The 26033-nt window shown below is 42.8% G+C and overlaps 1 protein-coding gene across 1 annotated transcript in view; it reads left to right on the forward strand.

The window, feature by feature from the left end:
• The window catches only part of CSGALNACT2 (chondroitin sulfate N-acetylgalactosaminyltransferase 2), a 72590-nt gene extending 49791 nt beyond the window's left edge, over nt 1-22799 (forward strand). Inside the window, exons 4-8 of the mRNA XM_081953762.1 lie at nt 4224-4325; nt 5880-6058; nt 12912-13006; nt 17419-17500; nt 20953-22799. Coding sequence (XP_081809888.1) covers nt 4224-4325; nt 5880-6058; nt 12912-13006; nt 17419-17500; nt 20953-21245 — 751 coding nt within the window. The 3' untranslated portion in view covers nt 21246-22799. The remainder of the gene's footprint in view (nt 1-4223; nt 4326-5879; nt 6059-12911; nt 13007-17418; nt 17501-20952) is intronic.
• The last annotated feature ends 3234 nt before the right edge of the window (nt 22800-26033 follow it).

Raw genomic sequence — 26033 nt, forward strand, 5'->3', positions numbered from 1 at the left:
AGGTGTCCTTAAAAAGCAAGAAGCAGGGTCTCGGCAAAACCCCTTTTATTTGCACAACTGTGAATTTCTTTCATTAACAGTCAGCAAGGCTTAGCAAACAGTCTTTCCGAGGAATATTTATCAACACGAACCTTATCTCGTTGGGAGAGCTGCCAGATAACTAGTTTCCAAACGCAGGGCAAGGCAAAACGTGGCACAGAGTCTCTTATAGTCACGAAAAGAACTTTCCACTCTTGAAACGACCGAATGAATAAATTGTTTCCTGCAAAAGCCCCCTCCCTGTTCACTCCTCTTTTGTTTCCTATGGGAAGGGCCAATCACCTCCAAGGTGTGGCTTTACTCCTAAGTCGACCCTGCTTTCTTAGTTGTTCTTCTCTCCTGGCAGCTCTGTGCATGCGCACACTGGGAACAGGCTCCAGCTGTTCCTCTGCATCACTGCTCTCTAGCTCCCTCTCTGGCTCCGACGCAGAGCCCTTGTCTGAGCTTTCCTCAGTCCCCAGGACTGGCCCATATTCCTCCCCAACCTCCTCATTGTCTGACTCTGCTGCCAGCTCTGCTGGACACCGGTGCGCCACAACACTGGCATCACCTACTTGAAGTTTCAGAATAACAATATAAAATCCAAAAACGAATCTTTGACTAAGACTTCATACTCCATGGAACAATTCTGTGGGCTTCTTACAATACCAGTCAGTCTTTTGCCAACACAGCTCTAGGCTGCATAAACCGAGGTATAGAATCAAGATCACGTGAAGTATTAATACCACTTTATAATGCCTTGGAAAGTCCACACTTGGAATACTGCATTCAATTTTGTTCGCCAGGATGTAAAATAGATGTGGAGACTCTAGAAAGAGTGCAGAGAAGAGCAGTAAGGAGAATTAGGGGACTGGAGGCTAAAACATATGAAGAACGGTTGCTGGAACTGGGTATGTCTAGTTTGATTAAAAGAAGGACTAGGGAAGACATGATAGCAATGTTCCAACATCTCAGGAGCTGTCACAAAGAAGAGGGAATCAAACTATTCTCCAAACCACTGAGGGCAGAACAAGAAACAATGGGTGGAAACTAATTAAGGAGAGAAGCAACTTAGAACTAAGGAGGAATTTCCTGATAGTTAGAACAATTAATCAGTGGAACAGCTTTCCTCCAGTAGTTGTGAATGTTCCAACACTGGAAGTTTTTAAGAAGATGTTGGATAACCTTTTGTCTGAAGTGGTGTAGGGTTTCCTGCCTAAGCAGGGGGTTGGACTAGAAGACCTCCAAGGTCCCTTCCAACTCTGTTGTTCTAAATTAATCCTAATTCTGTTTAAATGGAATACATCATGTTCCCTTTGAATGGAAAAAGAACAAAGAATACACAGCTGTTGTAAATCTTTCATCTACGTAGAAAGAATGAGCCTTCTGTTTCTCAGTAGATTTGGAAAGTTCATTTCTTAAACGAGATCCCAACTCAAATCTATCCATTTATGCAAGTCAGTGTCCTTTGAAAGCATCCTGCCGTTCCTTTTGTTGAAGTTTAACTATAAATCAGTGTTTTTTCAAATGTGGCAGCTTAGGGACTGCAATGGACTTCAACTCCCAGAATTCTCCAACCAGGATGCTAGCTTGGGAATCCTGGGAATTTGGAGCTGGCAGACTTTTACAGTCACCACGTTTGAAAAACTTCTATTAATGGTGTATGTTGTAGAACAGAGGTGTCAAACTGGATTTCTTTGAGGGCCGGATCAGCATTGTAGTTCTCCATGGGCCAGCAGGCGGAGGGGTGGAGTGGGGGAGGAGAGACAGAATGGGTGCCTCTTGCCAGCATCCTGTCAGCCAAAACTCTATCCCGTTTTCGGCCTAAACAGCACTTTATCAGCTGAAAACGGTCTGAAAATGGCTGTCAGAGTGCTGCTGGAGCCAGGGAAGCCGAAAATGGGCTGCGAGGAGGAGGGGGGGGGCTCGCAAGGCCCTTGCATGGCCCATTTTTGGCCGGCAGGGTGCTGCTAGAGGACATAGAGCCAAAAACAGGCCACATGGGGCCTCTGCCTGGCCCGTTTTTGAACCGTTTTCAGCCTGTTTTTGCTAGCAAAGTGCTGTAGGAGGCCATGGAGGCCGAAAACAGGCACCGGGGGTGGGGGTGGGGGGCGCACATGGCCCATTTTAGTCAGCAGAGGCACGGCGGGCTGGTCTTTTGATATTTCCAGGCCAGCCCCGGAGGACGGATTTAAGCAACCCGCAGGCCTTGAGTTTGACAGGCCTTGTTGTAGAAGAAAGCATAGCTTTCACAATCTCCTCTTTTATCCTGCCAATGCTAGCGGTAGACTTTCTGTATCTTCTAGATTATAATAGCTCTGTGGTGCATCTGCTTGCGATATTTGGAGACTGACATTCTGATTGAGGGGTAAATGGGATTGTGAAATGCGTATAAAAAAAATTAACCCAAGTAGTCCTCAATTTAACAGCAATCCATTCCGTGACCATTCAAAGTGGTCCAACGGTGCTGGAAAAAGTGACTTATGGCCGTTTTTCACACATGCGACCCTTGCACTATCCCCAGAGTTATGTGATCCCCTTTTGCGACCGTCTGACAAGCAAAGTCAGTGGGGAAGCCAGATTCACTTAATAACCTTGTTGCTCATTTAACAACTGGAGTGATTCGCTTAACGAGTGCGGACAGCAAGATCGTCAAAAAGGGGCAAAACTTGTTTAACAAATGTTTCAGTAGAAATTTTCGACTCAATGGCCGTACAGCCATTGTACAGCCTTGTTTAAGCCTACTTCTGGTAAAAACAAATTCAGGAACTGACTGGCTGCATCAGACTTAATCTTAAGAGAAAACTTCCGATCCCACATTTAATAGATAAGGATAAGAACATGGCAATCATATCTTTGTTTCTCCCATGATTCTGCTATATCGTTTTCTCTAAATTACTCAGCACATTAATCCCTGCTCTGCTGCACTCCATCTATTCATCCACAAATAAGTACTGTATTCTTCACACAATAAGACACACCTGACCACAAGACACACTCCCATTTTTGGCCTACACATGCACCATTTTTGGCCTCCACGCATCCCATTTTCTGGCTCCCTGTTTTTGGCCTCTGCATGTCCTGTTTTTGGCCTCTGCTCACCTTGTTTTCAGCCTCCATGCTCCCTGTCTTTTGCCTCCGCACATCCCATTTTTGGCCTCTGTGCGCCCAGTTTTTTGCCTCTGTGTAGCCCATTTTTGGCATCTGCACACCACATTTTTGGCTTTCGCGCAGCCCGTTTTTGGCCTTCACGCATTCAGTTTTCGGCCTCTGTGCATCTCATTTTAGGAGGCAAAAAATGGGACGCACAGAGGCCAAAAACGGGGTGCATGGAGGCCAAAAATGGGACAAATGGAGTCCAAAAATGGCCAAAGGGTGGGGGACAGCGGGTGGGCTTTGGCAATATTCACTCCATAAGACTCACAGATCTTTCCCACTCATTTTGGGGAGACAAAAAAGTGTGTCTCATGGAGTGAAAAACATGGTAAGTAAAATAAGTAAGTAAGTAAATAAATAAAATCCAACTCGATCTGATCTTGGAAGATTCCAAGGTATGCAGCTTTTTGTATCAATGACTCATAGTACTTAATTAATTAGACAATAATTCTCAGGAAGAACTTTCCCTGGAGAATGAATAGAATAGAATAACAGAGTTGGAAGGGATCTTGGAGGTCTTCTAGTCCAACCTCCTGCTTAGGAAGGAAACCCTGAAGGATTTCAGACAAATGGTTATCCAACATCTTCTTAAAAACTTCCAGTGTTGGAGCATTCACAACTTCTGCAGGCAAGTTGTTCCATTGATTAATTGTTCTGACTGTCAGGAAATTTCTCCTTAGTTCTAGGTTGCTTCTCTCCTTGATGGTTTCAACCCATTGCTTCTTGTCCTGCCCTCAGGTGCTTTGGAGAATAGCTTGACTCTCTCTTCTTTGTGGCAACCCCTGATTCCAATTGCTATGGACTCAATTACGGCGAGGCCAAACCTTTTAAGAAATCTAGCTGTTTTTTAATCGAAGTGTATTCGTAACAAAGCCAACATGGGTAGCTCAGATGATTTGTGAACAGCCCTAGTGAGATTAGATCTTTCCGAGATTTCGGCTGATCAATCCATTTGGAGAATTCTGACTCTGAAAACATCTGTTGGCCAGTAGAGGAGATACTTGGATCTTGGAAGTTACCGATTCACTAATAATCTCTTTTGCTCCCAGGGACGTTTGCATTAATCAAGACAAGCGAATTCATCTCACCGTGGTGTATTTTGGACAGAAGGGGCTTTCCGAAGTCAAAAGCATCTTAGAATCGGTTGCGAGGTGAGTCTCAAGGAGTCATGCGAACATGACGATAGGAAGGAAACCACAAGTGGAAAGTGGTTTGAATCCCTCCCCTGCAGAGACATTCTCTTGAAATGATTTGTGATACGTTTTGGTTTCATTTTAGGGGCAAAGTCATGTCCTTCGTTTAGTTTGAAAACAATTAGTTTGTGTGGCTCTTGGAAAGAGGCCTGTTCACCTTTTCCGTGCAAAATAAAACAGCCCCCAGTTTCTCAGATGGATGCAGTGCTTCACTGGCACACATAAAAATCTCCCCCGTAATAAAACCTCTCATTCGGAGAGATCAGTTCTGCCTTTGGTCTTGACCAGGGGTGGGATTCAAAATTTTTACTACTGGTTCTGTTGGCGTGGCTTGGTGGGCGTCGCAGGGGAAGGATACTGCAAAATACCCATTCCCTCCCCATTCCAGGGGAAGGTTACTGCAAAATCCCCATCCCCTCCCCACTCCAGGGGAAGGATACTGTAAAATCCCCATTCCTTCCCCACTCTAGGGGAAGGATATTGTAAAATCTCCATTCCCTCCACACTCCAGGGGAAGGATACTGTAAAATCCCCCTCCCCACTCCAGGGGAAGGATACTGTAAAATCCCCATTCCCTCCCCACTCCAGGGGAAGGATATTGTAAAATCTCCATTCCCTCCACACTCCAGGGGAAGGATACTGTAAAATCCCCATTCCCTCCCCACTCCAGGGGAAGGATATTGCAAAATCCCCATTCGCTCCTGATCAGCTGGGACTTGGGAGGCAGTGAATAGATGAGGGGCGGGGTCAGAGATGGTATTTACTGGTTCTCTTCATATTCATATTTCCGCTACCGGTTCTCCAGAACTGGTCAGAACCTGCTGAATACCCCCTCTGGTCTTGACTGAGGCCCTTCTGCACCCAGGGGGAATTCATTGTATTTTCTTTTGAGTAATGCATCTCATCAAAGTGAATCCTCAGCTGCCAGGACCGAAGGCAGTAAACTGTAGAAAAATTATTCCGTGACATTGCAGGAGACAAAACATAATTTTCATTTGATAGCAATAGCACTTCGACTTATATACCGCTTCACAGTGCTTTGCAGCCCTCTCTGAGCCTATTTGCTCCCAACAATCTGGGTCCTCATTTTACTCACCTCAGAAGGAGGAAGGGCTGAGTCAACCTTGAGCCCGATGAGATTTGAACTGCCAAATTACAGGCAGCCGGCAGTCTGCAGAAGTAGCCTGCAGTGCTGCACTCTAACCACTGTGGCACTGAGACTCAATTATTTATTCATTTATGATTCATTAATTTATTAATTAATTATACCAATTAATCATCCATCAAAAAAAATTCTCTTGAACTGAGCTTGATCTAATGACTTCAGATGTTGTGGCTGTTCCATCACTGGAGGCTTTCAAGAAGAGACTGGTCAGCCACTTTGCTTCGCAGGGAACCCATCACAGATCTTCTTTCCAATAGCAACTCTGTAAGGGTGAAATGTAAGACATGGAGCCGGCCGTGAAACCGAGAACTTGACTGTCCCAAACTCTTGATTCTTTCTCTCGTTAGAGAGGCTGACTTCCATAACTACACTCTGGTTTCTCTGAATGAAGAATTCAACCGTGGCCAAGGACTGGATGTGGGTGCCCGGGCTTGGGAGAAAGGGGAAGTCTTGATGTTCTTCTGCGATGTGGATATTTATTTCACGGCTGAGTTCTTGAACAGCTGTCGCCTGAATACAGAACCAGGTAGGTTCCCTTTATATCCTGAAGAGAATGGAGAAGAGTTAGGCTAACATGGTCCCCGTTGAGATCCTTGTGATAGGGTCCAACTTCCTTGGCCCCTAGTAAGGTTTCTTACCCACATAATAAAATTAGGGTGATAATTACAGAGAGGTGATCTGCGTAGCTGGACTGGTGTTGGGGATCCTTGACACCTACAAGGACCGGGGGGAGGCTTGCTTCTCCGGGGACCCTCGCGAGGGTGCGTGCCATAAATAGCACGGGGGCACCTGGCTCAAGAACAACTCGACACCATGAAGTCCTCGAGGTGGGTGCACATGGATTGCTCCGTCCGACCCCTTTTATTAGCAAGCTTAGACAAAGAAGTAACATTCTATTGGTCAGAGAGCCAAGCATAAGCATAGATAACTACTGCCACATATACAGAAACATGATACTACACATAGCTTGTTCATGGTCATATGATTTACAGGAAATCTTGTAAATGTTCAGGAATAGAAACTTATAGAAGAACGAAACTTATCTTGTACTTGGGCCTAGCTTCAATCCAGGCCAGTGATTGCTACAGTGATCAATAGCTTTTAGCCCCCTCTTAATTGACGAGGTTTCCTGTGGATACATTAGCCCTCTCTCAACTTGGTGTTGTGGCCCGCCAGTGGCCAGCAGAGCTGGCAGCAGATTCGGACAGTGAGGAGGTTGGGAGGAACATGGGCCAGTCCTGGAGTCTGGGGAAGGCTCTGATGAGGGCTCTGTGTTGGAGGCAGAGAGGGGGCCAGAGCTGTCTGACAGTTATCAGCTGCCTTCAGACTCGGACATCAGTGAGGCTGACAAACAGCTTGAGCCTATTCCCAGTGTGCGCATGTGTAGAGCTGTCAGGAGAAGGGAACAGCTAAGGAACAATGGTCGACTCGGGAGTAAAGCCACAAGTGGACAGTGAATGGCTACTCCCATAGGGAATAAAAGAGGAGAGAAAGGGGAGGGGCGTTTGCAGGAGACAATTAGTTCATTCCTGCATTCTTGCCAAATATTGCGGCATCTGAAAGATATCGGCCTGGCCACTCTCCAAGCCTGATAAAGGTTGGTAATTGTGAACTGTCTTGAAAGACTGTGGGCCAGGACTTTGCTGGAGAGGAATTCACTGTAAATTAAATAAAACATGTTTATCAGGACGAGGACTTAGCTTCGTGCTTCTGGGGAAGCCTAGGTCAGAAAATGAGCATGCTTGATGGTTGCAAGCAGCCACTTTGTAAACTGGTAAAGAGTCCATTCTGTAATGCCTGTATCCCCCAGTCATTGGTCAGGTCCAGGGTGGATTTGATTTAAATCAAGTGGAGTTAAATCACAATTAAAATCACGATTGAAATCACTAGTAAAAAGGCTTGATTTAAATCAACTCATTTTTTTAAAAGAATTTTTTATTTTATTTGAACAAAAACACAAACAAAGAATCATCCTTCAATACATCTTGTAGAAAGCATGTCGATTGGTTACAAATAGCTTTCGGGCATTTCTTCCATAGTCATTACTTGTAGTTCATAATAAATTATACACTTTAAATCAAAAATCTTTATATATCTTACCATCAATATATCATAATTCTCATTTGACTAGAATTATTTGACCTTGCTTCTGCCTGAACTTATTCATTCTTAAAAACACAACCATATAATGGCACTTGTTAGCTATTTCAAAAATCCTCTAATAACATTACACTTTTATGACATATTCTGAGTAAAAATCAATTAATAAAGTTTCTAAGCTCCCCCCCCCACTGTTTAAAATATTATATCCAAGTTGCTTTTACCAATACCAGAGCATGTATATATTATTAAACAATATCCATTAACATTTCCTTGTTGTTATTATAATTAGCTAAAAGTGCTTTACTATTTATATCCCAATTCCTCTCGTCACACCCAAAATAATAATAAAACATTACACTTTTATGACAAAACCTAAATAGAAGTTTGTTGGTAAAATGTATAGGTCTTTTTCCCAGGTCACAATTTGCAATCTATATCCAGATTTCTTTTACTAGTTTAGCAGTACATAATATATATCATTAAGTTGTATCCATTACCATTCCATTATTGTTAATTATAGTTATTTAATTGTTAACGAATAAACATTTAATAACAATATAAAACAATCTAAAAGTTACTAAATTCCTACTTGTTGCTCAACCAAAATTGATTATTTTTTTATTAAGAACTTTCATTGTCAACCTGTATCTTTCCAATTAAAAAACAGTCTTATCTCTCTGGCCAATTGTGGTGTCAGTTTTCTTTTTATCTCCTTTATAAGGTTTTTATAGATTTCTCTCCGCACTTTGTTGCTTAATGGATCTCTCAGGTAATCTCGTTGCCCTCCAATTATTTTAAAAATTAGCTTGTGTTTGGTTATCAATTGTGCTTCTGGAAGAGTTTCTTTTTTTAAGTCCATCATCATTACCCGTTTTTCCTCTTCTATATCTTGAAGTCTGGGGTAGAGCTCCAATTCATCGAAATCCCTCTTCCATGTTCCCTTCATTCCACTTTCACCCACATTTGCTCCATTAATAAAATCATCAGTTGCCTTGTCTTTATCTTTTATATCTTCATTCTTCCCTTTAATTTTTGGGGCTCTAGCCCCTTCATCTTTTTATGGGAGAAATACTAATTTTTCCAACTTCTTCTCAATTATCCCGTATCCTTCCAATAAATTTAAAATTCCAGCCAAAATATTTTGAAATTTTAAGGTTTCCTCCTCTGAATGTTGATCCATGTTTCCAAAAAAAAAGAAAGAAAAGAAAAGAGAAACTAATAGCCACTGCCACTCTAGTCGTCGAAGCCTCTTTTATTTTTTATTTTTAGGTTGATTTAAGCACAAGGGTTTTGTTTTTTGTTTTTTTGGTGCTCTTCAAAAGAGAAGGGTTCTATTTTATTTTGTTTTTTTCTCCCTTTCTCTTCCCTGCCAAAAAAGTTCTCACAGGCACCTGTAAAAACAATTTGTGCCCTTGGCGCTTTATCAGTTTGTATAAACAATTTACAAACCCTTCTGCTACAAAGTCAGTGAAAATAAAGAGAAAAAAATGAGAGATACATTGTTTCAAAAACTTCAGCTTCTGACTTCCGAGTGGCTAGTTGCTACTTTCCACTTTGACTATCTCAGGCTTAGATGAAATAAAGTTCTTTAATAAAATTTAACAACAAGTAATAGGAAGGATTGTTAAAGACAAAAAGGAAGGTTTTACTCCAGAAATCCAAAAAATAAAGTAACAAAGAGCAGAGGAAAAAAAAAGGTTGATCCGTTCACTTTAAGAGAAGAAACGAACAATGTTACGAGCATTTCAATCCACAAAATATGGTTACAAAGAAAAAAAAACTTTCCAATGCAGCCCAGTATTAATTAATTAATTTTGCAGCTTAATTCTTGCTTGAGGATCTGATTTGGCTTTTTAAAAAAAAGGTTTCTTTGGGCAGTTTTTCCAAAATAGTAAAAAGGTCTCACCAGATGGACTCACTTTCTCTTTTCACTTCCTTCCGGAGTATCCTGCTTCATCAGCCTGGGGGCTGCCTGTTTACCGCCGGCTTGAATAACTTCCCTTGGGTCAATCAGGGACTTTGCGATGTCCCTGAGACCAGCAAGGCTTTGTCTTCCTGATCACCATCTCTAGGGACGGTTTAGGTCCAGCTGGACTGTCCAGCGGCAAAAGTGTCAATGGCGGTCTCAGAGTGTCGAGACCGCACGTTGAAATCAACTCAATTTAAATCATAATTTTTAAAGAACAACTGTCATCTCTGTCCCACAGCGGCTCCTCCTCTGCCCGCTGTTGACTCACCGACAGTCCCATTCACTTTAATGGGGCGGCTGGTGTGTGGCAGTGACACAACAAGTTGAGGGACGTAGCAGGCCACAGGTGAGTCAATGTCCTCTTAACATGCGCTGCCATGATGGATCTGAAATGACAGGTACTCTTTAAATGTAAGGACTCATTGTTGCTGGCAGTTAGAATCTTTAATATTATTATTTGCAAACAAAATGAAGGTTTCCTATTTAGCAAGCAGAGCTTGGATTTATTGAACGAGTTTACCAAAAATGTAAATATTGCAGAATATACACCCTCATGCTACATAACTAAGCTCCATTTCATGCTAAATAAGCTAAATTATTAATGTATCTTAATTAGAAAACTATCTTTAGATAGATTTTTACTCCAAAAGCATTGCATTAAAAAAAATTTGATAAAAAAAGAATCGATTTAAATTTTTAAAAAATCTGATTTAAATAGAAAAATCATTGGTTTTTATCCACCCTGCTCTGGTCATTGGACAAGCTTCTATGTAGTGGTATGGGGTTAGGAATTCGATTCAGTTGGACTATGTCTTCTTGATCACTTGAATCTGAGCCAGCTGTGTGCAGCCACCGCCAAAAAAGTTGATACAATTCTGGATTGTATAAACAGAGCCATAGAATTAAGATCACGTGAAGCATTAGTACTGAATTATAAATCCTTAATAAGGCCACACCCGGAATACTGCAACCAATTTTGGTCACCATGCTAAAAAAAAGATGTTGAGACGTTGGAAAAAATTCAGAGAAGAGCAACTAAGATGATCAAAGGCCCAGAGACTAAAACACATGAATAACGGCTACAGGATTTGGGTTTGGCTAATCTAAAGAAAAGAAGAATTAGGGGTGACATGATACAGTGTTCCAGTATTTGAGGGGCTGCCACAAAGAAGAGGGGGTCAGATTTTTCTCCAAAGCACAAATAGGCAGGATAAGAAACAATTTGATAGAAACTAATCAAGGAGAGAAGCAGCCTGGAATTAAGAAGGCGCTTCCTAACAGTGAGGACAATTAACCAGTGGAACAACTTGCCTTCAGAAATTGTGGATGCTCTGTCACTGGATGTTTTTAAGAAGAGACTGGACAGTCACTTCTCTGAAATAGTATATTTTATCCTGCTTGAGCAGGGGGTTGGACTAGAAGATCCCCAAGGTCCCTTCCAGCTCAATCCTATTCTATTCTATTCCTTGTTCTGTTCTGTTCTGTTCTATTCTATTCCTTCCTATTCTATTTTACTGTTTTTCAACCTTCTTATTTTGCTCTTTTAATCCTTTGTCAGCTGGTGTGGAAAATTACATTAGTAAGTAAATTGAATGAAGTAGCCATCACATCTTCTCAGAATGTACCTGTCAACCCAAGAAACTGCCCTACCTTTGTAGCTGATGCTTCTAAAAAGTGGACATATAAGTCCTACTAATTGCAACATTATCCCCATCTTCCTTTTCCCATTCCCCCTTCCCTCATTTTGGATCATTCCCTTTTTCCCAGTATGATGAAGCCTTATACTGCAAAAATATATCCTCCTGAATTGTAAATTTTCCCAAGGCATTTCATTTCTCATGGTTTCTTCAGTCCTGATAGAGTCATATAATTTCCTTGGGAACAGCTGATCTTTCATAAACTGCTGAATTAATCCTAGACATCTGGGAAAATTACTTGGGAAAGGGCATAAGACAGTGGTTGTTTTCGTTTCATTTATTATATTTATATAGAGGGTTTCTCTTCTGAACATGGCATAGAGTAGACTTCATCACACACCATTCATGGCAGTGGTGGGATATGACTGGTACGCCCCGGTACGGGCGGGGAGCTGGTGCTGGGAGCACAAGGTGCCGTTTTGGTACGGTGCTCCGCCCTCCTTATCTGCATTTGAGCCAATCGGGGATTACGCGCATGGAGCGTATGGCGCCTGCGCGATGCTTTGCCGAGCAGCTGTAGGGTCGCGGGTGGTAAGTACACATGTGCGCACTTCACGCGTGCATGTGGTGGATGTCCAGCCCTGTTGCACCGTACTGGTTGCAATGGGATCCAGAACCCACCACTGATTCATATCAGGCTGGGTTTTGGGCTTAAAGTGTGATCGGAGCTGCCGTCTTTCTATAAATCTTGGTTGGGGAGTGGTGGTATGGAGTGCTGGCTTTGTTTCAGTGAGTGGAATGATTGGTTGTGTGGTTGTATCATGATTGGTAGATTGGTGCTGATTGGTGCTGGCTATGTGTACATTGTTGTTTCGTGTTGTAATGGCCTGGGTGGTGGGTGGGGCTTGTTTGTTGACTAGGGCTGGTTGCCAGATGTTTGGTAGGCAGGAGGTATCGTCACATTTATTCATGTTGTGGGGGTGTTTCTCTATGTTGATAGCTTCCATAATTATTCTCTTGTTGAAGTGTTCTGTTTTGGAGATTAACCTGGTTCCTTTAAAATTAATTTCATGTCCTGTAGCTTTAAGGTGCTGGAAAAGGGAGGAAGTTTTTTTCTTTTTTTTCCTACTGCGTTCTTCTGTTCTGTGATGCGTGCATTTATTCTCCTGTTCATTTGTCCTCTGTATGTTTGTCCTATGCAAAATCTGCCCTGCAACATACATAGGACAAACGAACAGGAGAATAAATGCACGCATCACAGAACACAAAACGCAGTACCTTAAAGCTACGGGACATGAAATTAATTTTGAAGGAACCAGGTTAATCTCCAGGGACTTTGCGATGTTCCTGAGATCAGCAAGACATATTCTTCCTGTTCACCATCTCTGTGGGACGATTTAGGTCCGTTTGGACCACCCAGCGGCAAAAGTATCGACTGCGATCTCAGAGCATTGACATCACACGTCGTCGCGACTTCAGCTCCTCCTCTCAATGCAAACACTTTTTTTAAAAAAATTACCTCTTCAAAATCATGGTGCGTCTTATACTCCGGTGCGTCTTATAGTCCAAAAACACGGGTAGTTCAACGGTTAATTTAAAAAAAAACCCAGGACACATGGCTGCCTTTTCTTCATCAGTCATTCACATGGAAACTTTCCCCTTTTTCGCAGGCAAGAAGGTTTTTTATCCGGTGGTTTTCAGCCTTTATAATCCTGCCATTGTCTACGCTAATCAAGACGGGCCACCTCCAGTGGAACAGCAATTGGTAAGAGACTGGGGTCCAAAGAAGCTTTAAAAAACATTACTCTCCATAGTAACAACAACACCGTGCAATGTATCATTTCCTGGAACTTCTTTAAAAATGAAGTTTCCCTCGTTGCAATGGATCTGTCCTTTCCTGGGCTTCATTGAATTTTCCCCAGACAACATGAGTGAAAGGACTTGTTGTCCTCAAATGACAGGAACCAAAGAGAGAAACTTGTTCTTAGCTTATCAGATTAACATTTAGCAAGTTTCCATTTGTTTTACTTTTCTTGGACCCTGGGGATTATTATTATTTGGGGGGGGGGGTGTTCAAGTCAATTTTATTAGTACCGTGTTTCCCCGAAAATAAGCCACGCCCTGCTAATAAACCCAATCGGGTTTTTCAGAGCATGCGCCAAAATAAGCCCCTCCCCCCAAAATAAGCCCCCCCAAACCGGAGTGGGAAGAGGGGGGGGACATGCCCCACGCACCCCACAGCCCTTGCCGTACCTACGGGTACAGTTTGCCGGGCAAAAAGAGGGCCCACCGCAAAAAGAGCGGTAGGCTAGCAATACGCTTCAAAAAAAACCCTGTTCTGTCCCGATCCCGCGGCAGCAATGCACTTCAAAAAAAACCTGTTCCCTCCCTTGCAAAGAGCCCAGCGCAAAAGGAGCAGCAGGCAAAGCAAAGTGCTTCGCGCCCCATTCCGTCCCATGAAAAAAAGAGTCCGCTGCAAAAAGAGTCCAGCAATGCAATCCCCCCCTCCCCCACCTGATCCCTCTCGCACCGCATTCCCTCCCAAGCAAAAAGAACAACTCCCACCAAGCCCCAATGATAACGGCTGCCTGGCTGCTTCCCTTCCCCAACCTCCCTTTAGGGAGGGGGTAGCAGTGGGGGGGGGAAAGCGACGCGTATCTTAGTGCTACCAGAGATTGACAGCTCCGCTGCGTTCCTTGCCGTTTCGTCCAGGGAAGCCCTATGTAAAAAAAAAAAACATGAGTTCAACTAGCGAGGTTTTTTTTAACAAGGGGCTTCAATGGGCGAAAGAACGCAGCGGAGCTGTCAATCTCCGGTAGCTCTAGGACACGCGCCTGGCGGCTCCCCCCCCTACATTGGTAAACGTTGCTACAAATGAGACTCCAAACAAATGATAGAATGGGGGGGGGGAACGAAGGCAGAGGACAGAGAATGAAACAGAAAAGGAAGAGAAGGGGGGAGGGAGGGAAGGGAAAGGAAGGCAAAGGATAGAGAAAGAAACAGGAAAGCAAGAGAAGGGGGGGAAGGAAAGGAAGGCAAAGGACAGAGAAAGAAACAGGAAAGGAAGAGAAGGGGGGGAAAGGAAGGCAAAGGACAGAGAATGAAACAGGAAAGGGAGAGAATGGGGGGGAAGGAAGGGGAAGGAAGGGAAAGGACAGAGAAAGAAAGAGCAAAGGAAGTGAATGGGGGGAAGGAAGGCAAAGGACAGAGAAAGAAACAGGAAAGGAAGAGAAGGGGGGGAGAATGTTTCTTTCTCTGTCCTTTGCCTTCCTTTCCCTTCCCTCCCTCCCCCCTTCTCTTCCTTTTGAAGTTTGATTGAACTCGGGAGAAGTTTTTTTTTTTTAACCAGCCGCTTCCCTGAGCACAATGGCGAGGAACGCGACGGAGCTGGAAAGGTAAAAGGCGCTCTTCGCTTCTCCTCCCCCCACCTGCCACCCCTCGCTCAAGGGGCGGCAGGGAAGGGAACTAGGCAGGCTGCCTTTACCATTGGGGCAAGGTGGGCGGTGTTGGGCCACGAGGCGCGCCTCTTACCTTTCCAGGTCCGTCGCAGTCCTCGCCATTGTGTCCAGGGAAGCCCTGGTAAAAAAAAAAAACCTCTCGCGAGTTCAAGAAGTTTGATTGAACTCAGGAGGTTTTTTTTTTTAAACCAGCCGCTTCCCTGAGCACAATGGCGAGGAACACGACGGAGCTGGAAAGGTAAAAGGCGCGCTTCACTTCTCGCCTGCCCCAGAAAATAATAAGCCCTCCCCTATAATAAACCCAAGGCCATATTTCGTGGGGCAAAAGAAAATAAGCCCCTGTCTTATTTTTGGGGAAACACGGTATTTATTTATTTTAGTCACTTTATAGGGGTTAAGGTTTATTTATATGTAATAAATAAATAAATTAGATAGATAATAGACACATAGATAGATGATAAACAGACAGATGATAGATAGATAGATAGATAGATAGATAGATAGATAGATAGATAGATAGATAGATAGACAGACAGACACACAGACGGACGATATAAGATAAACGATGGATGGGGCAGAGAGATACAGATAGATAAATAGATAGATGATGATAGATAGATAGACAGACAGACAGACAGACAGACAGACAGATAGATGATAGATAGATGATGATAGATAGATAGATAATAGATAGATAGATAGATAGATGATAGATAGATAGATAGATAGATAGATAGATAGATAGATAGATAGATGATAGATAGATAGATGATAGATAGATAGATGATATGATAAAGGATGGATGGATGGACAGAAAGACAGACTAATTAGATAAAATAAAAGATGGGTGGATGGATGGATAGATGGATTGATTGATTAATTAATGATATAGGATGATGGATGGATGGATGGATGGACGGACAAACAGACTAATTAGATAGGATAAATGATGGATGGATGGATAGATAGATAGATAGATGATAGATAGATAGATAGATAGATAGGTAGGTAGGTAGGTAGGTAGGTAGGTAGGTAGGTAGGTAGGTAGGTAGGTAGATAGATGATTGATAGATAGATAGATAGATTGATGATATAAGATAAATGATGGATGGATGGACAGACGGGCAGACTAATTAGATAACATAAATGATGGATGAATGGATGGATTGATTAATTAATGATATAAGATAAAGGATGGATGGATGTACAGACAGACTAATTAGATAAGATAAATGATGGGTGTGTGGATGGATGGATGGATAAATAGATAGATAGATGATAGATAGATAGATAGATAGATAGATAGATAGATAGATAGATAGATAGATAGATAGATTCGATGATTGATAGCTATAAATGAAATGTAAATTCATTTTGGGGAGAAACGCCCTGCAGTCTGTATGGCAAGAGACGGTTCATTCCAACAACACTCTGCCTCTCCAAAATTTTTCATTGCGACTGAAGAAGTGACTTGGATGAGTAAACCTTCGTCCAGTTACCACGATTTAACCTTTGGAGTGCAGTATAGAAGATTTATTCAAACCCATTCACAAGGATCTGATCCACTCATAGTAAGCATTAAATCAAAAGTGGAGAAAGCTCAGTGGAATTCAAGGGGGGAGGTCTGGAATTGGGCCTAGACTGATGGTGCATTTAGCTCCATCCCTGACCTCTGCCTACAGTTCGCCTACAGACAGATTTCAATAAGGAGCAGAATTAGAGGTCAAAGAGAGAATCTTGGAAGCTGTGATGGGACCTTTCCTTAGTGAGTTCACTGTTGAATGTTTAGGATCTCTTCCTGAAGCCCAAACAGAACTTGATGCAATAATGTCTATGGAGAATCTCAGCCATCCAAGTCAATGTGTGTTTAGTCAAGAGTCAACTGGACTTCCTTTGTTTTACCTTGAAGACGTTTCACTTCTCATCCAAGAAGCTTCTTCAGCTCTTCCGTTCTGAACTGAAGAAGCTTCCTGGATGAGAAGTGAAACATCTTCGAGGAAAAACAAAGACCAGTCGCCCACATCACAATTTCAATTTTGCAACAGCAGTATACTGGTGGTATCAAATCCTTTTAAAATGTACATGATGTTATGCACCTTAATCATGACATTTTTTCTCTTAATCATATTACAGTGATGTGCAGTCAGGTGAGGCAAGTGAGACACAGCCTCACCACATCATGAAAAGAAAAAAAAAACATACGAGAACATAAACCTCACCGCACGTCACTGATCATATATATAGTTTATTTTTAAATGCGTAATATTGTACATCATAGTTGTATCCATTATTTCCATATTTATAACATAACACTCTATATATTTATCACTCTGTACATTTTGATTTATAGTTGTGTACAGTCCGATAATAATATTGCTTGCAATATATATTCTTCTGTATAACTTTGCACCTGTATTTGTTTCTAGTTTGTTAATCTTCTTTCATTATTAATTTTCTAACCTCTGCACCTATTGTCTAGCCAATTATACCATAACTCCCATATTGAGTGGTATTCTGTTTCTCCTTCAATAATATATATTATTAATATCTTTAATAATCTACTTCTAAACACCCCTCCCCTCTGTTGATGGTTAATGTCTACGTCCCTTCTTCTTCTTTCCTTACAATCAGGCAGTGCTGAAGTGGGTTTCATTTCAGGTCATTTCTTGTTGTTTTGCTCTTTCCTGAAGCTAAAACTCTGTGTCTATTTCTGTAACAGGTCCACAAAAAAGATTCCGGATTCTGGAGAGATTTTGGCTTCGGGATGATGTGTCAGTATCGAACAGATTTCTTGGCCATTGGTAAGATGTATAACTGCCTCGCTTCTGATTTTGGTTGAGATGGTGCCCAAATCAGGGTGGATTTGATTTAAATCTAATCACGATTTAAATCATGATTTAAATCACTAGTGAAAGGGCTTGATTTAAATCGACTCAGTTTAAATCATATATAGTTTTACATGTTTTATTTGTAATTTTCCTCTAACATCCTTACATATTTTGTGGACAATGTATTGGGTCAATGTGTTTTGTACACGGTACTTACCGTAATAATAAAATTAAATAGTATAGTCTTTATTGTCATTGTACAAAAGAAATACAACGAAATTGGTTAGATATAAAATCATAGTCTTCCAACTTCTAATCTCGACATACATATTGCAATAAATTCTATTACTTATCTTCTAGTTATTCATATTTAAATCATAATTTTTAAAGAGCAACTGTCATCTCTGTCCCGCAGAGGCTCTTCCTCTGACCCGCTCTTTACTCACCAACAGTCTCAATATTGCAGAATATACACCCTGATGCTACATAACTAAGCTCCGTTTCATGCTGAATAAACTAAATTATGAATGCATCTTAAATAGAAAACTATCTTTAGATAGATTTTTTTTTACTCCAAAAGCATTTTATTAAAATGAATTTGATAAAAAAAATTAAAAATCTGATTTAAATAAAAAATATAATTTAAATTTTAAAAAAATCTGATTTTTTTTTTTTTTTACAAAAAACGATTTTTATCCACCTGGCCCAAATGCTTTCTCTTTTATTTATCGCTGTTTTATTGTAGCTAATGGATTTTCTGCTGAAATACACGGCTCACAACTTTTGATGTAAAGCAGGGTGTCAAACTCAAGGCCCATGGGCTGGATCCAGCCCGTGATGTGATCAGATCCAGCCCATGGGGCTGCCCTGGTCTACCCAATACAAAGAGGAAAGATCGGGCCAGTGTAACTTCAGTCTGGTCTGCCCAATGTGAAGAGGAAACATGCCAGCTGTTTGGGGAATGGTGTCAGGCTGGCCATGCCCACCCAGTGGGGCACATCCACCCAGCACGTCCGACCTCCCAAGGTCAACCACAGGCCTGATGCGCCCTTCAATGAAATTGAGTTTGACACCCCCTGATCTAAAGTGTGGGTGGTTAAATCTAAAGGATGGGTGAGCAAGCATGAGCTTTCAATTAGTTATTTATCAAGTGTAAATTAATTAATTCTTGCCGGGATTTCCTGGATGCAATATTCTGATTTTGGACTTTTGTTAAACATTTATTACCGTGCACATAACTTTTTTTAAAAAAAACGGAAAACTAGCATGAGCAACCCAAATTATTATTTTTTCATTTTGTACATTGGTGCCATCATATGGCTCAACAGAATTTTTCAGCAAAAGAGATTATGCCTCCATGTAAATTCTAATACGTTGCAGTAAAATAGGTGAAACTAGAAACCACTTCATTTGCTAGGTAAATTATCCTAAGTGAAAACTGTGAGGTTCGTCCATGTTTGCTTTTCCAGAATGGCACAATACAGATTTTTCACGCCTTCTTGAGTACAGGATTTATTAATGGAAAGTATACAAATCCTAGAGCAAAATGTAAACATCTTATTTCAGTAACAGGAATAATTGCCTTTCTTGCGTATCTACTGTAAATTAGCATTGTTGTTGTTGTTAGTCGCAAAGTTGTGTCTGACCCATCGAGACCACATGGACAATGTTCCTCCAGGCCTTCCTGTCCTCTGCCATCCCCCAGAGTCCATTTAAGTTCAGGCCTTCTGCTTTGGTGACTCCATCCAGCCACCTCATTCTCTGTCGTCCCCTTCTTCTTTTGCCCTCAGTCTTTCCCAGCATGAGGCTCTTCTCCAGTGAGTCCTTCCTTCTCATTAGGTGGACAAAGTATTTGAGTTTCCTCTTCAGGATCTGGCCTTCTAAGGAGCAGTCAGGGTTGATTTTCTCTAGGAGAAATTATCACATGATATATCTAAATTAGCATGCAATGTATTAAAAAAAATTCTGTAGTATTTTAATCCCTAGAAATATAGCTGTTGCATTCTATCCCTTCACAAGAGGGTTCTCAATCTTTGTCTCCCCCCCCCTCTTTTTTTAAATAAACAGTTGAAGGGATCTTGTTACTCTCTGAACCTTGGTTGTTTTCTTGGAGATGTTTCATTAACAAACTAGGTAACATCATCAGTGCTACCTACCTGGAAGAAAACGACCAAGCATGAGAAAGCACCAAGGACCTCCCAGTCTTTCTCCTCCTCTTCCTCCTTCCCCCTTCTTTTCATCTTCCTTCTTGTCCTCCTCCTTCCACTCCTCCCCTTCCACCATCACCATCCCCCTCCCCTCTAGCACTGATGATGTTTCCTAGTTTGATAATGAAAGGTCTTCAAGAAAACAACCAAGCTCAGAGAGCACCAAGGACCCCACAGTCGTCGTCGTCCTCCTCCTCCTCCTCCTCCTCCTCCTCCTCCTCCTCCTCCTCCTCCTCCTCCTCCTCCTCCTCCTCCTCCTCCCTCCTCCTCCTCCTCCATCATCATCACCATCCCACTCCCTTCTAGCACTGATGATTTTACCCAGCTTGGGTCATGAAACGTCCACAAGAAAACAACCAATCTCAGAGAGCGGCAAGGATCTCATATGTCAACCCTGAGCTACAAATATTCCCCTCTATCAAGAGAAACAATGACTTAAGATATCGAATGAAATATTGAAATATAATTGTTTTGCTAGAAGTTTTATGGTGGCCTCATAGTATTGTTGAAGTTGCTAGCAGTTTCAATCAGAAGCTTTATTGTTAAGTCACTGACAATATGTTGCAAGAATCTCACCAAGCCGACTCTATTTCCTTGGGAACAATCAGAATACTTCAGGAATTCTGGAGGGAGGTCAGGTCAGTGTTGCTTTCTCCAGTGCAAGGACTTTAACCTTGACCCCTCACGTACGTGCCATCTAACTGGAGATTCCCCCACTCTGCTGAATATATCTGTCTGCCTGCCTCTGTGTGTGTGTATGTGTGTGTGTGTGTGTTCCAGCATAACTCTGAAATGCTTCAAGCAACTTCAACCAAACTTGGTACACAGATTACTTACTCTCTGGAAACAAATTCTGTGGGGGCAAGGCACCCCTAACACCCCTTGGTGTGTGTGTTCTGTTAAGAGCCTGTTGTGCCTTAAAATGACTTCTACCGAACTGCCTTAAAAATGGCTTCTACTGTACAGCGCCGTGAAGTTGCCATGGTATCAGCTTCACAGTACTCCACAAGGGGGCTCCCTCTGGTAAGAGGGGAAAGCCAACATTAGAAATTGCAGTGATGTTCATGGAAGGAGGATCAATAAATACCCGGACAGCGCCGGGTTATCAGCTAGTTATTTTAATAAACTGATTGACGCCCATCCCTTTTGATTCAGCCTCCGTCTTCCATGATTCTTCAAAAGGTTCCTTCCTGACCCCCTCTCTCTGATTTCCCACAGGAGGCTTCGATCTGGAAGTCAAAGGGTGGGGCGGAGAAGACGTTCACCTCTACCGGAAGTACCTGCACAGCAGCCTGATGGTAGTCAGGACCCCTGTGCCTGGACTCTTTCACCTTTGGCATGAGAAGCACTGTGCCGATGAATTGACTCCCGAGCAATACCGCATGTGCATCCAGTCGAAAGCCATGAACGAGGCCTCTCACTCGCACCTTGGCATGCTTGTTTTCCGGGAGGAGATTGAAACCCATCTGCGTAAGCAAGCCTACAAGACTGACAGTGAAGCCATTGGCTAGAACGATCCCCGGGGGCAACCTTCAGACCCCCGTAGCTGCTATGAACCAGGTTTGGTTCGGAAGCCTTAATTAACTCAGCTTACAAACATGCAGTGCCTCTCCTCTCTCTCTCTGTCTTTCGAAAGATCTCTTTCTGCGGCCAAGTGTCACTAAGGTCCTCACCAGAGGAGGCGTTCACCCAAAAGGGGTGTCTTACCCTTCACTTCGACAAATTGGACGGTACACGTGAGGTGGAGTGGAGAGAAGAAGACCGCCTCTGTTCCACTTTCCACTTTTCATACCTTGGGTTCTCCAACCTGCATTCCACGAAGGTGTAGATCACACCTCTCCGTTTTCTGCGGTTATTCTGCATTGTTCCTTTCCTTCTTTTTTTTTAAGAATGGACACGATACATATCCCTTCAATGCAGGGTGAAACCCACTTACCTTTGTTACTAGTTGGGTAGCAATGTGAGCACGCGCGTCCATGCGCAGAGCGTCAAAATGACATCCGGGGTGGGGTGGGCGGAGCCTGCTACCGAGCTGCAAAGTAAGCAACCAGCAAAGGGGGGGGAATCCGCTGTGCTACGTGATTTAGATTAGCTAGAGAGCAGGAAATCCTGCTTTCTAGCTAATTTAAATCACATGGCACAGCTGATCGTCAGAAAAGCCGATTCACCTGAACCGGTAGCATTTTTTTTTTACTACCGGACTGGACGAACCAGTCCGAACCGGTAGCATTTCACCCCTGCTTCAATGGAAAGAGACAAAAGGTGGTGTGATTGTGCTGCCTGACACATCGTTGCAGCTAGAACCGCTGAGTTTGCCTTATCAGGAACATCCATCCAACTTGCAAAAAAAAAAAAAAAATCTAGATGTCAGGTTTCTAAAAAAATAAAAATAAAAAGACCTTTCAGGAGTTTGCAATACGGTCGCCGTGCCATACTTTAGCAGATTGTACATGAGTTGAGCTTTATACGCTATTTGCTTAACCTAGCTACTGGCCAATTTTTCTTTTTCTTCTGCATGTTTGGGAACCTAGAATAAAACAAGGGTTTCAATAGTTCAATTCTGATCCTCTTGGCTCTTCAGAGGAAAGTCGCAATGTTTCTGTCCCTTGACTGAGGCGGATAGCATCAGAAAATGGTCCTGAAAGTTAGACAGATGTCAACTTTGCTAACTATCTTCTTTTTATATTTCTTAGTGTTGGGCGCACAAGTCCGTCTTTTCAGGCTGAATTGCAATGAATACTAGTGGCAGAAAAGTGGAATTATACTGTCTATCTTTTTTTAAAAAATTTAATCTAACCATTTCAAACAGGATTTGTCAAAGAGACGCCAGAACGCTCCCAACAAATTCCTGGATAACAGGGGGGGTGGGGGGAGGAGGAGGACAGGTTGGAGTTTTTCTCGGTCTGAACCGCCGTATACTATTTGGGCCCATCCCTTTTTAACATGTAGTTCGCTTTTATATAACATTGTGGAGAACAAATATTATTTATCTGACTTGGAGAGAATGTCACGGGGCTTGCTGTTGTCGTGTCTTTATAAATAAATTGAATATTCCTCTCTTTTAATATTTGCCTGGTTTCTCTTCCTTGGAGTTTCAACCTGGGAGAAGAGGATAGGAAAAGTGGGAACAGCTACATCAAAGAACCTCAAATTGTGAGGCGTTTGTGAGGCCAGTTTGGAGAATGGTCTGTTGGGAGCCTTCTTTTTTTTTTTTTTCAAAATTTTTTTATTGGTTTTTCAACATTTATAGGGAAAAGGGTAAATGGACAGGTATACAAATTATGGCAGTTGCAAAGTGTGACAGGCGCCCCTCTCTCCATACTCATAGTATACATTTATATATAATGCATTGGTATATAATTGATTACAATCAGCATATTAGTTCTGTTACTAAATTCAATCAGATTAGACATTACAATATAAAATCCAGATATAATTCCATTATCACTTTCGGTCAGTTTATAATAATATGATTTTCTTGTTTATTTTTGTGATCTGAGTCTTCTTGCTGTTGCCCCATCTCCCTCCACTGGCAGAGCTCTGGCCCCTCCCGTGTCCTGCGTGTCCGCTGTAGTGTCTCGTGTTTTTTCTAGGAGTGTTCTGTTTTTTTCCATAAAGGTCTGCGCCTCTATGGGTGAATTGATTCTAATTCTTGTCTCCTCCCAGAATATCAGCATACCTTCAGGCATCAACCATCTAAACCACACCCCTTTCTGGTATAATTTATTCGCTAATTGCGAATAATTCTTCCTTTTTTCTCTAATCTTCTTAGGGATCTGCTTCAGAATGGTTATCTCCATATCATGGTATGTCAATGCTTGCCCCCTTTGTACACCCAGAATTTCATCTCTTGTGCTTTTTCTAAGAAATTTAATGTGAACCTCCCTGGGTACATTGTGAGTTCTAGCATAAGCTGAGTTCACTCTATAAACCAGGTCTATATCCCACCCCATCTGTTGTTTTTCTTTATGTGTGTAGTCAGCCAGGATGTTTATCATGATGTCCCTTATGTTTTCCCCATCTTCTTCTATAACATTTTGAAATCTAAGGTAATAGGACATTCTCTCAAATTCTGTTTTCATCTGTTGGATGTCAAGATCTTTGTTCCCTTTCTGCACAGCTTCTACCCCCCCCCCCTCACCTCCTCCACCCCCCCTTCCACAAGATTCAGTCTTTGTGAGTTCTTATATATTTGGGCTTGATTTTCTTTAATTTCATCTTTCATTTCCCTTAGCTGTTTCTTGATTTCCTCCTGGCCCTGTAAAATTTGTTGAAGCATTTGTTGAAAGTCCATCTCTGTAGTCTTATGTTGCATCAGTTCTGTTATCTTTGACTGTGTGGCTGGACTGGATGTTGCGGATGTTGGAGCAGAAGTGGCAAAGCCAGGTTTTCCAGGAGGGGGTCTTTTGGATGCCATCCTTTATAACGTTAGAAGTTCAGTCCAAATATGAAGTAAACAGTTAGAAAAGAAGGGTAGCCAGGTGAATCCGGGAGCAGAAGAACCAGGCAGAAGAGAGTCTCTCCAATAAGTCTGGCAATAGATAGAAAATTTCCCCTAGAAGGTTTAAAAAATACCAATCCACAAGAGATTCCTCTGGGAGACACGGAGACAAAGACCGGAAGCCTGAATTTTAAAGGTGGAGTCAGGTTTCAGAGTTCATAAAGACAACGGAAGTGTGCCATCTTGCCCTGCCAGTTTTGGGCACAGAGGCATAACAAAGTTTTAAAAAGTTCCAAAAGTCCTCAAATCATTGTAATATGTAGGATTAAATTGAAAAGAAAATCATCTCAGCCTGAGTGAGGCTTCATTCGTTGGCTCTCCCCCCTCCTCCTTCCCCGGGGGCTGAGAGCAAAATTGTTCCTCACCGCTTGTCCAAGGGGGGGGGGAACCCCCCTCCCTCCAGCCGCACCTCCAAAATGCTCCGAAAGTTATTTTAAAGTTTTAAAAGGCTGAGTACATCTTCATGCAGAATATGGGATGAAGAGAGAAGCAACCTCACCGCACTGCAGCTGCTTCCTTCAATTGTTGCATTCTACAGTCGGCTTATAGCGAGGCGCGAGGCGTAGGAACGCGAAGCGCCCTCCGAGCTTGCTCCCCGGTGCCTTGGGCGCGCAAGAGACCTCCCGCCGGCCGCCGCCGCTGCAGGAGTCCTCCGCGATGCCGCCCCTCCGGCAGGACCCCTCTGCGGGGTGTCCTGTGCCCCCCAAGGAGTGGGGAAGCCCACCGGGGAGCCGGAGCGGGCAAAGAGCTGCCTGTCGCTGCCGCCGCCGGAACCGGAACTCCCTGTTGGGAGCCTTCTTAACAAATTGACTGTCAGCTCACAGTTCGGTAGAGGGAAGTTTTGAGACAGACTTTTCCTTTCCTGGGGTTATTGACAGGTGGGATTCAGCCGGTTTGGACTGGTTTGGCGGAACCGGTAGCTCCGACGATCAGCTGGGAGCAAACCGGTTCACTCCGGCGATCAAGTGGACCTGCCCACCCTCCCCTGCACTTTATTCACCTATATCTTCTCAGCTGAGTCACCAAAGGTGGGGATAGCCCCTATGAATGGATACGTGATGGATAACATGAATACTTAGGATAACGTGGAAAACATCCTGAAGAGAAGTCTACAGAGATATGCATCTCTGTAGAAAACACAGGCATTCCTGACTTGCGACCACAATTGAGCCCAAAATTTAATGTTACTGAGTGAGACAGAGTTTTGCCCCATTTTAAGACCTTTCTTGCCACTGTTAAATGAATCGCTGCATTGGTGAAGTGAGGAACATGGTTGTTAAGTGAATACAGCTTCTCCATTGACTTTGCTTCTCATAAGTTTGCAAAAGCGGATCGTGTAACAAACACCCCTCCCCTCCTGGACATTGCAACTGTCATTAATATGAATCGGTTGATGAGCATCTGAAAATGTGATCACGGGGCTGCTGCAATGGACATAAGTGTGAAAAACGGTTGTAGGTCATTTTTTTCAGTGTCGTCGTAAACGTTGAACGGTGGTTAAATGAGCTGTTGCCATTGATGTCTACCTGGAATGGGTGATTAGACCCACCATGCCCCACCCTTTAAGGCAAATTGGGTTTTCATGAGATCTTTGAAGGCCTGACGCAAAGTTTTGAAAGTGCTTTGGTGGTAATTCAGAGGAAGCAAATCAGTGGTGGGATTCAAATTATTTTTACCGCCGGTTCGGTGGGTGGGGCAGGGGAAGGATACTGCAAAATCCCCATTTCCTCCCGATCAGCTGGGACTCGGGAGGCAGAGAATAGATGGGGGCAGGGCCAGTCAGAGGTGGTATTTCCTG

The sequence above is a fragment of the Natrix helvetica genome, assembly GCF_964273705.1.
Source record: "Natrix helvetica genome assembly, chromosome: 5".
NCBI classification, from domain to species: Eukaryota; Metazoa; Chordata; class Lepidosauria; order Squamata; family Natricidae; genus Natrix; species Natrix helvetica.